Here is a 10,208-nt window from a genome sequence, read left to right as displayed (position 1 = left end):
AGTGCTTATACAATAAAGGCAGGAGTTAGGCAGCCCTAGCCTTACAATTAGACAAACCATATAAACTGAAGAAACAGAAGCATATTGTTATGTATAAATATGTGTACCAGGGTTTCCTGCAGGGAAGTGGAAAGGAGGAGAGGTCCACAAATACTAGGCATACCTTCATATGTTTGAAATAAATAAACTAGCTGCAGCTATAACAAATGTGCACGCACCTAAAAATATTTTCTAAATGTTTAGGTCTTTTCAAAACATGTAAAAGCAAGACAGACTATGTATAAAACGGTGTACAAATCACTAAGATATTAATCAGCTGCAACACACCCTCTGCTCTATTTATAGGTTTTTAATTCTCAAACTAAAATACTCATTGCTTTCATTTTTTTGGCATGCTCATATGACTCAGAGAGAAGCAGGAAACATCATTTACTCTCTCATTATAAAACAATGGAAGAGAAACAAAACATTACTGACAGCAATACATCCCTTTTCAAACAGGAGGAGAGTTTAGAGAGGTAATAATCACAGTAAGTAGAGGAGAATGTAATGTTGTCGGGCACTAAATTACAGTCATTGAAAGCTCGTACTGCTTCCCAACAATCTATCACTGTCACACACAGAGGGAGGGGGGAGAGAGAGAGCAGACAGGCGCCAGGCGCAGCAGGATCAAAGCAGCAATGTACCTCGGGCAGAGAAACAGTTAACTCCATTTATACAATTGTCCTACAGAGAGACAGTCAGTGAGCTGCTGCAGGCCAAACAACAGTTCCCATAAGAGAGAGAAAATACTCTCACATATTGAGTTTCACTGAAAATGATTTGATTTGAAGAGCTACAAAATAAGAGCAATTTGGACGGGCCTCTTCAATGGGGCTCTGTAACATTAGTTGTGGTTTTACTGTCTCTCAAAGGGATTACACACAATGAACACAATAGGCTGAATTATGTGCAGTACACAGCCATAGATAATTTGATTACAGGCCACAAGATAGAAATCTATAGCGATAATAACTCTAGAGAGTATAAAAAGAAACAATAAATCACTGCTCGGATTGCCCTGCTGCTTTAATGAAAGTGATAAACTACTGTCGGGCAAACTCTGAAGACAAGAACCTACAAGACGTAATGCTACCATGCTTTTGGCAGCTTAATGAAAATTGTTTTCCACCTTACTAGACTCCTCCAAACTGATTTCCTCGTCCCAACTTTCTGATCAAGTTTTGAATCAGCTTTTGAAAATTGTGCTTCCTTAATCATTTTTTCTTTTTCCTTTTAGCTCGACCTTTTACAAGAGTTCCTTTAGTTGAAGCTAAACAAAACACACAATAGAAACATGTTACAAATCAAAACAATGTGTGGTGAAGAGCAGAAAATGTATTGTATTGACCTAAACAAGCTAAAAAAAACATATAGGTGACCCAAACCAAAAACACTAAAACCTAAAATGCAAATGCAGAAAAAAATGCTGCATTGAAACTAAGTTCTCCAGGCCTGTAGGGGGCGCTGGTTTCCAATGGGTTTTGGTCTTATGTGATCTATACTTACTGATATGGACTACTGTAAGTGTTTTTGAGTTTCATTGTCTAATTTACAGCCTCTTTCTCTTGCTGTAATCTGTAAGGCTGTTGCAGTGCATTTGTCCTTGTTGGTCATCAGACTTTAAGGCAGCAGAACAAGCTGTAAATACAAGCTGTAGCTCTTTTTTGGTCACCACCAGCTACTGAGGATTGCATCTACCTATTTACCTGCTATATTTCCCACTATTCTCACTGGTTAGATGCAAAATAATGCATTACATTATTTTATATTTTTATCATTAAGTTTATGCTAAAATGCTCTGTGAAACTAGGGGGGGGGGGGGGGGGGGGGGGGCTACAGAGTGAGGGATCACTCTCTCTGGTGTAAAAAACTTCCTCTTTCCATAGTTATAACAGATGAGTCCGTTTTAAAATGCTCAGTATGCTTTGTAGTTCTTTTTGTTCAGTTGAATTTAATGGCAACAAAGAACAGCTGATTCTGAGGGTGTTTTGGGGCCTTAGATGCTGAACACTGTAAATGCATTGGACACAGGCCCTTACTCATTTCATCCACTGTTCATATTCAAGTGTTGCTTAAAGCAGCCATCTTTTTAAGTTATACTATTATAACTGTATTTACAGTGAGTATCTGAAGCCTATATTGTTAGCAAAGCAATTAATCAAAATTAAGTTAAAAAATACATTAAGAAGCATATCCATTAAACCAATAATTTATTAGCAGTCGGTTCAAAACATTTCATGAAATGCCTCAAGCAATATTCAGACTGCAATACAATTTGTGCACTTAACTTCATGCATGTTGTTTGTTGCCAGTGTTATGTTGCAATGTTTTAGTATTTGCAAATAAAAACCAGTTGATGCCAGTGTACCATTACAGGGGAGGGAGATGGTGCTGATGTTGGAGCCAAAAGCTGGACCAGGCGACAAAAAATCTTGCGGGACAGGGGAACAGGAGAGTCCAAAGGAGGACTATTTTGAGGGTGGGGGGGGTGGGGAGATTTCCGCCCATAAGGGGTTCAGACTGTCACTGCACAGCAAGCGCGTGAAGAAGACCAAAACACTGTCATTACAAGCCTGGCCTATCAGAAACTCTTTAATCTGAGTCACGTGTATGCATCGAAACGCTGATAGGAAGGCGGCAAGATGAGAGAGAAACTTGTGGCACTTCACTGGTGGAGAAGAGAGTCAGTGCGTAAAAGTTGAAGTTCACCACGCAGCTGCGCTCCATCACAGAAACCTGGACCATAACACAGATTTCCTCCAGTGAATACACGAAAACAAAAACAGACCCGGGGAGAGAGGCTGGAAAATTGGTTGTATGGCACCTCAGTCGTGCGTGATGAATCCTGCGCAAGGATCACCGCCCTCGGCTGCTCAGGGGGAAACCTCTCCTGAGGACCGGGTCTCCGGGAGCATGGGAACTGACGAGCTGGATCTGTCACCTGTCAGGAGGACAAAGAGTAAAAGTTCCGATTTACCTTTCAGCGTGGAGTCCCTCATATCAGACAGGACGACGGACCGATGTATCCCGAGCTCCGAGCCTGGTTCAGGCTGCGTCCGGGTAGAGGAGACGGAGTGTGCGTCCCCGAGAGGACTTTATCGGTCCAACGCAGAGGCGGTGGACCTCAGCGACAGGGAGACGAGCCCCTGGTTTCATGCACCTTACGCATCCCCTCCAAGTGAGTGCAGGAGTTCTTACTTAAAACAGAGAAACCAAAGCTTTAACAATTTTATCAAGATCTTTAACTGATCGAGAAATAGTGCAGTCAATTTAAAATAAATACTCCAAATCCTGAGAGTGCACAGATCGTAGAAACAAAGGAAAAAACGCACATTTACGAACACATCTCTTTACAGTAGGATTTAAAAACTTCGGATAGCTTCTGTCCACTTTCTGCTTGATTATTATTTGACTCTTCTTTACTTTTATCCATACATATAATAAAAAATAATGTTTTTATCAACGAAAATACTATTTACCAATATCCAGTTGGATTAAATACACACATACACATATTATTTAATAGGCATGCTAAAACATTCTTTAAAAGAGCAGTGCTTGAAAAGCTCAGGTTTTCCCTTAATGGTTCCTCGAACACATTCGATAAGACTTGGAGCCCTCTCTTGAATCATATTGAATATTTGACTTCCCTGCCTGATTGTGATGACTTTACACATTTAAAAAAGTTTGTTTTTGCACACTTAATGTTATGAGAAGTAATTAGGCCCTGTTATTGCATTGTATTTATTATAAGTTAGTACCTTTCACTTGTAGGTCGTTGTGTTAAGAGTTGTGATGTGTTTTTGAGAGGTGGTAGGCCTAGTGATGGATCTAATATTATTTCATTGCAGTAATGTGACTGTCTTCATTTACTTCCAGGACTGCCCAGCCCGAACTCATGCAATCTAAGGAAACACAAGAACAACAGGAAACCCAGGACTCCTTTCACAACCTCTCAGCTGCTCTCTCTGGAGAGAAAGTTCCGTCAGAAACAGTACCTCTCCATCGCGGAGAGAGCAGAGTTCTCCAGCTCGCTTGGCCTCACAGAGACTCAGGTCAAGATCTGGTTTCAGAACCGCAGGGCCAAGGCCAAGAGACTGCAGGAGGCCGAGCTGGAGAAGTATAAACTGGCTGCGAAGCCGCTGCTGCCGGCCTTCGCTTTTCCCTTACCCCTGAGCGCACCGATGGGCGCCCCGGCCCTGTATGGGGCCCTGAACGGACCACGGCCTGCCTTACACGTCCCGGGACTTTTCAGTGGACCTTATGGGATGTACTACTTGTCCTAACCATGACTCAATTTGGACAAATGGTTTTTGGAAAGCTGCCTTTAGAAATGCCTTCATGCAAAAAAATAACCAGCACTGCAAAAAGATGTCCATGTTCATTTTGGATCGGATCCTTTAGGCCTATTAATGTGTACAATATGTTTTAGTCAAAGCTCGAATTACATGGTTTTCTTTCACGTAAACAGTATTTTTCTGTTGGTTAATTTAAGACTTTTCAGTTCATTAAAAGTAAACGCACATATGAGTGAGATATTTTCACAGGTCACCCCCTCTTTTGATATTTCACGCTAAGTTTCCCCCAATGAAAATGTATGAATAGGTGTTTCTGCAGCGTTAAGGAAAATAAGTGAATCCCATATACAACTTGAATGCCGCAAAGTTTCATTGCCACGTTTCCTGGTGGCCTTCATCGGGTGAAAGTTTAAAATCACCAAACTTATGATAGTGTGGTATTGATGCGAGCTTCTCTTATTTTTCTCTCTGCTGTATTTTAAGAACCCTGTATCACCGTGATGTGCGTAAAACCTCACTGCGTCGGCATTTCTGAAATGCATATTCAGTCAAATCCACAAAAATGACCAGCTGTGCCTTAACCAATGACCTTAAAAAGACAAATTCCATGGCCTTTTCATTCCTCATACTTGAGTTATCATTTTAATGTAGCAAGTATAAATGAAATGTTTATTTGAACACATGTAGCTTTGGGTTTCAAAGCAGAAAACCATCGTGTTTTTATTCCAGAGGCCTTTAAACATTTCTCATCTTTACAAGACGGGTTTTAAATTTGTGGTACGGAAATCAAAGATGATTTAATTTTGCCCACAAACCACACTATTAGTATTATGTGATGATCCTGTTGAATCAGAGACATACTGTTAGTATATGGTTTATAATCAGACTGTCTCAGTGAGCTGAAGAAAGGTCTGTTTGGCATAAACAATCTACAAGTTCTACCAGAGGCTAAAAGAGGTAAATACACAAACAAAAGGCTTACTTCAAAAAGTGCAACTTTACCTTTATATTTATCATCAGAAAACATGAAGCAGACCAAAAGCTCTTAATGTGTTTTTGTTTTTATGAAATCAAGAGTTTGAAAAACCTTTTAGAGGTTTCATCTTCAAAAATATTTCCTGTTGTCTCAGCATGAAGCTGTTGAATACTATGCAGACTATCTTGAATGATGAGCCGCACGATCTGATGAAATGAATTTGTGACATAACCTAAACCACACACTTTTTCTCTAACTTTGTCATTATCTTTCTCAGTTTTAAACTTTCAAATATTCCCTGTTGTCATTTTAAATTTGTCCTTTTTACCTCAGAGGGGGAGTTTTTGCACAGATGTTTAACGCGCTCTTATAAGTCACAGTCATTCTTCACAAAATGTAAATAAAGGTCATCGGCTTTTTCTGAGCACAATGAAACCGTCATCATGACTGATGGACTCGGATCAGTCTTCAGTATTTTATATATCTGGTGTGTGACAGGTTTTTTGTACATTATTAAAGTATGTTATGTAAACTCTGGTATTCCTCTTCTTTTTTCATTAAATGTTGAGTTGGCTCCAAAAACTCCCATATGAAGCTGAATATAAAATATGCACAGAACTGCACATCATCATTCTTCAAAAAGTAAAACACATGAACATTTATCCAGAGCTGTGATTCAGGTCCTGAATGATGGAAGGAAGAGATGTGAGATAGGAACCTTGTAGAAGAAAAAGAACACACCACTTAAATATAAATGTGGAACACTTTATATTTTACAAAAACATTTTATTTAAATGTACAGACACATGACTGCAAAAACACACCATTTCCCAGCAAAAGCAGAAAGTTTAATCCTTCTGTTTCATTTCCTCCTTCCTCGCCGCCCCCTGAAACCTCGTACAGAGCCATGACCGAAGCAAATATTTGCAGGGACCCTGTGGGACGAGAACACAGATATTGTTTTATATCATACTGTTGATCAATTAACGAAAAACTGCAGTAAATGTTATGAAGAGGTCAACTAAAATGCATAGAAATTGAATAAAAACATATATATTGCTCAACCAAGAGTTAACTGCAAAGTTGAACCTGAAAAGACTAGAATCTCATCTCATGGCTCAAACTGGCTCTAAGTCTGAGAGTTAACCTTAAAACCTCTCACATTGGCTGACACAGTCTCAAAAACAACATAATCAATATAAAAAGATCCAGGACTTCATGTCGCACTAACCTGTAGGAGTATTGTGGCTTCAGCGTCTCAGAGGTTGTGTTCTCAGTGCTGCGAGATGCTGCTGCAGCTGGATCTGTGTGCTCCTCGGTAGAAGCAGACTCTGCCGCGCAAGCAGCTTCTTCCTCGAACACGTGTGTCTCCATGGATTCCCCGTGCTCGGGTTGGACTGACGGCGTATCACACATAACCTCACACACACCCTCAGACTCACACACACTGTTTGCTACCTCCATGGCTGTGTCTTTCTGCTGCTGTCTCTTCTTCTCTCTGTTTTCATTCACAAAAAAATGATAGTAGAAGTATAAATTCAATTTCACTTGGTTATGTATTGCAAGATTGTTTTTAACTCAGAAAAAAATATGTGTATTTATTACATTTATTTACAAATATAAGCATACAAAAATAAATCACACTTGAGCTAAGTTCTTAAGTGAAATCTAATAAATTGTTTATGGTTGTAATACACGAACAACAAGAATCGCCTTGTATAACTTCCTGTATCATGTTATGTTCACAAAACAATATGAAATAATATGAATTAAAACACCTTTGATTTAACTGCAAACATTTGCAGCTTTCAGAAAAACTAAATTTAGTGAAGAGTCTTCTTTTATGACAAACATGAGTAACTCAAGACTGAAATCTTGACTAGACTGATATCTTTACTCACACTGTGCTGCCACCTAGTGGACAAAAAGTAGTGCAGTCTTACCCTCTGTCCTTTTTGGGTTTGTCAAACCTGAAGTCTGGGGGATACTTGTGAATCTTTATCAAATGGTCCTTCCTGTGTTGACTAGTCCTGAACTTCTGTCCACAGCCCTCCACCAAACACTGGTACTGAAAATGTGAAGGAGGTGTCAGGCAGGAGCTTAGATGTATAGCTTTATAGGCTATTTATGTTCATTTCAAACATGGAAGATTATCTGTTGCATGTAAAGCAAAAGGAAAGGCAGGCTATTTAAAACTATGGATTTAAAAACAGCAGAATTCTTCAGTTCACTGGAGGATATCAAAATCAGAGGATAAGTAACATTTGTTGAAATCTTTCATCACATTGTTGATCACTAAAACTTTGTTATAGCTGTATTGTGAGTGCTTTGTACCATGTGGAGGAAACATAACTAAAAGCCCCAGTGTTCATCTTTAGAGTATGTCATAAACACTTTCATTTATAATAAAAGTAGCATAAAGGGGTAGGATTTGATCAGTTTCACTTCTTCCTACTCCTTTTCGCACATGTAAAGTAAAATGTTTCAGTGTTTGCTAATGGAACTGATTGGTTTTGTTTCTTTTGTATAACTATTTCTTCTTTTCTACTTGTATTTTTTTTTTCTATTTCACTTTTACATGATTGAAATAAAGACATCAAATCAAATCAAATCAAAATTTACATCCAGATTTTTGCTTAAAGCTTACATGAAGTTAATGACATGATGGGAAAAACAAAACCCAAAAGAAACTCTCTCTCTCTTCGACCTACCATATCTTGTCTCTGTGCGAGGATGGTAAAGAGCGAGTCATGCCACTCCTGAATGTGAATATCCAGAAGCCGGGCACTTGGCAAGGAGCGTCGGCAGGAGCTGCACATGTGTCTGTGCAGGGAGTTATAGTGGTGCTCATACTCCTCTAAAGTGCTGAAGACTGCACTGCAGCCAGATATGTGACAGGCGAACTCTGACACACTGAGGGGAGACAAGAGGAGCATGAGAGTGGGGGGGAATCACTTAACAGGGCATTTGTAAAACAGTATTATTTGGAAGTTTATTCCAAAGACGTTGGAGTGACAAACACATGTCCACATTGAAACTAGAGGGTGACTAATAATGATAACACAAACTATCTGAGGCCTACAATTAGGGTTGCTAACTGTCCTGTATAAGCTAGGACATCCAGTATATTGGACTAAATTGGTTTGTTTCATACGGGACCTCAATTGTCACGTATATTGACTATTAACTCTTGTAAATGCAGCAGACTGCACTCTACAGATCCTAGATCAGATAAAATTGCAGTGCCAGATCATGTGCCAATCACACTGCCTGTCACCCAATCACAGGCCCCCTCATGCACATCAGTTGTATACAGCATAAATGCGCCAAGTCCTGCAAAAAAGTGTGCATAGAATTTTCTCTCTGATGGCCATTAAATGGTCAGAATCAAGAAACAGATGCAGCACAGAGCTGATCAAAAATGAACTTCAAGTATCTGTAAACTGAGACTTGTCATGTAAGGACTTCTCTCTGGCTGTGCAAAAGGACAAAAGACTGCTTGAGTCAGTCAAGAACTGCAAAAGGTATCCATGGAAAAAAGTGAATTTGGTGAGTCATACTCCTCTTTTGCATTTAAATTTTCTTTTGCCTGTTTTTTGATGTAAAGAGCCAAATTGAGGTTTCTTTGAGGTTTATTCATATGAGGTTACATAATGATACAGTAAGGATTAAAGGGAATATACACTGAATTCACACATCATGCTTACACCACCATGGCACCGTGCACCTGTCCCTTATTTAGTAGTGAGAAAGTTGGCAGTCCTACCTACAACATATGCATGTTACTATCATTGTAGGCAACTAAACTTGGTGACTTCCTCAGGTAAACACAGACTGAATAAGACAGCTACATTTTAAAACACAAGAGGTGAAAAGATGCACTCATGTAACAGAGCTGTCATCGTTTACCTGAGTGTTGGCTTCTCGTCTGCCTCTGATATGTAGAGGTCCTGCAGGTACATGTGTCTCTGAATGTCTCCATCCTGTAACAACATTCACAAGCCATGTCTTAACTTCTGCAAAAAGTCAACCCAGTATGTTGTTAGCAGCATTCAGTGTGTTTAATGTGGTGTTAACATCCAGTTCGTGGTGGCTACCTTACCTCAAACAGCTCGTGGTCCTTGTGCAGGCGGATGAGCTGTGGTGTGAAGTTAAAAGGGTTTCCCTCCTCGACCTGATCCGGTCTCGGCTCCTGAGGGTCTACAGACGCACACTCCACATCGCAGCTTTTAGCTGAAACACGTCCTTCTGATAGGAGCTGGATGAATTCTGGTTGCATCATCGTTTCCAGACGGTTCCACACTCTTCTGACTGCAACGGTATTAAAGTACTGGCATTGTTTTGAATGTTGTTGTCGCAGAATGATGACGTCAGAAAAATATAGGCAGTTGTCGCCTGTCTCACGGTGCGTTGTCGCCACCTAGTGGTCACACTAAACATTACAAGTTACAATGAAAGTATCAAACTGTGGAAAATATCCTCAAATCTTAAACCCAAGGAGAAGTAATAACAATAATAATAATAATAATAATAATAATAATAATAATAATAATAATAATAATAATAATAATAATAATAATAATAATAATAATAATTTTATTGGAAGAGCTCTTTTCAAAAACAAAGTTACAAAGTGCTTTAGTCAAGATAAATAAATAAAACATATTTTAAAAGACATAAAAATCCCCTTAAAAAACTCTAAAGGAATAAAAGTCTTTTAAAAATATATTTCAGTATGGTCTTATGTGGTTCAATCGGAGCAGATCCTGAATGACCCTCAGTTAATATGTGGACATTTTCTCACAATTTCATATGATTAAACTTTAATGTAGCCTACTAATAGATAGATAGATAGATATGCTTTATTGATCCCCCACTGGGGGAAATGTGTT

The 10,208-nt window shown here is 39.2% G+C and overlaps 2 protein-coding genes across 4 annotated transcripts; one reads left to right on the top strand and one right to left on the bottom strand.

The window, feature by feature from the left end:
• Window positions 1-2,579: 2,579 nt before the first annotated feature.
• msx3 (muscle segment homeobox 3) lies at window positions 2,580-5,848 on the top strand. Its single transcript, XM_034681350.1, has 2 exons — window positions 2,580-3,220; window positions 3,922-5,848. The coding sequence occupies exons 1-2, from the start codon at window positions 2,860-2,862 to the stop codon at window positions 4,326-4,328; spliced, it is 768 nt and encodes a 255-aa protein (XP_034537241.1). The 5' UTR covers window positions 2,580-2,859; the 3' UTR covers window positions 4,329-5,848.
• znf511 (zinc finger protein 511) lies at window positions 5,386-9,684 on the bottom strand. 3 transcript variants are annotated; one of them, XM_034681348.1, is made up of 7 exons: window positions 9,419-9,684; window positions 9,226-9,299; window positions 8,028-8,229; window positions 7,260-7,384; window positions 6,548-6,814; window positions 6,141-6,251; window positions 5,386-6,034 (listed from the first exon to the last, which is right to left on the bottom strand). In XM_034681348.1, exons 1-6 carry the CDS (start codon window positions 9,596-9,598, stop codon window positions 6,179-6,181), a joined length of 921 nt encoding a protein of 306 aa, XP_034537239.1. In that variant the 5' UTR covers window positions 9,599-9,684; the 3' UTR covers window positions 5,386-6,034; window positions 6,141-6,178. The 3 variants fall into 3 exon arrangements, with proteins under 3 accessions (XP_034537239.1, XP_034537240.1, XP_034537238.1); XM_034681349.1 differs by having other exon boundaries at window positions 5,386-5,999; XM_034681347.1 differs by lacking the exon at window positions 5,386-6,034 and having other exon boundaries at window positions 6,068-6,251.
• Between the last annotated feature and the right edge of the window lie 524 nt (window positions 9,685-10,208).

This window comes from Notolabrus celidotus, chromosome 4, assembly GCF_009762535.1.
Source record: "Notolabrus celidotus isolate fNotCel1 chromosome 4, fNotCel1.pri, whole genome shotgun sequence".
NCBI classification, from domain to species: domain Eukaryota; kingdom Metazoa; phylum Chordata; class Actinopteri; order Labriformes; family Labridae; genus Notolabrus; species Notolabrus celidotus.
Note: the sequence above shows the minus strand (reverse complement) of the source record. Positions and strands in the feature narration are given on the sequence as shown.

Excerpts from the sequence above, each read along its gene's own strand:
- msx3 (XM_034681350.1), top strand. The coding sequence starts at position 2,860 with ATGGCACCTCAGTCGTGCGTGATGAATCCTGCGCAAGGATCACCGCCC. Across the intron at positions 3,221-3,921 it reads ACCTTACGCATCCCCTCCAA|GACTGCCCAGCCCGAACTCA; the intron begins GTGAGTGCAGGA and ends ATTTACTTCCAG.
- znf511 (XM_034681348.1), bottom strand. The coding sequence starts at position 9,598 with ATGATGCAACCAGAATTCATCCAGCTCCTATCAGAAGGACGTGTTTCA. Across the intron at positions 9,300-9,418 it reads AGGACCACGAGCTGTTTGAG|GATGGAGACATTCAGAGACA; the intron begins GTAAGGTAGCCA and ends ATGTTGTTACAG. Across the intron at positions 6,252-6,547 it reads AAGCCACAATACTCCTACAG|GGTCCCTGCAAATATTTGCT; the intron begins GTTAGTGCGACA and ends CTCGTCCCACAG.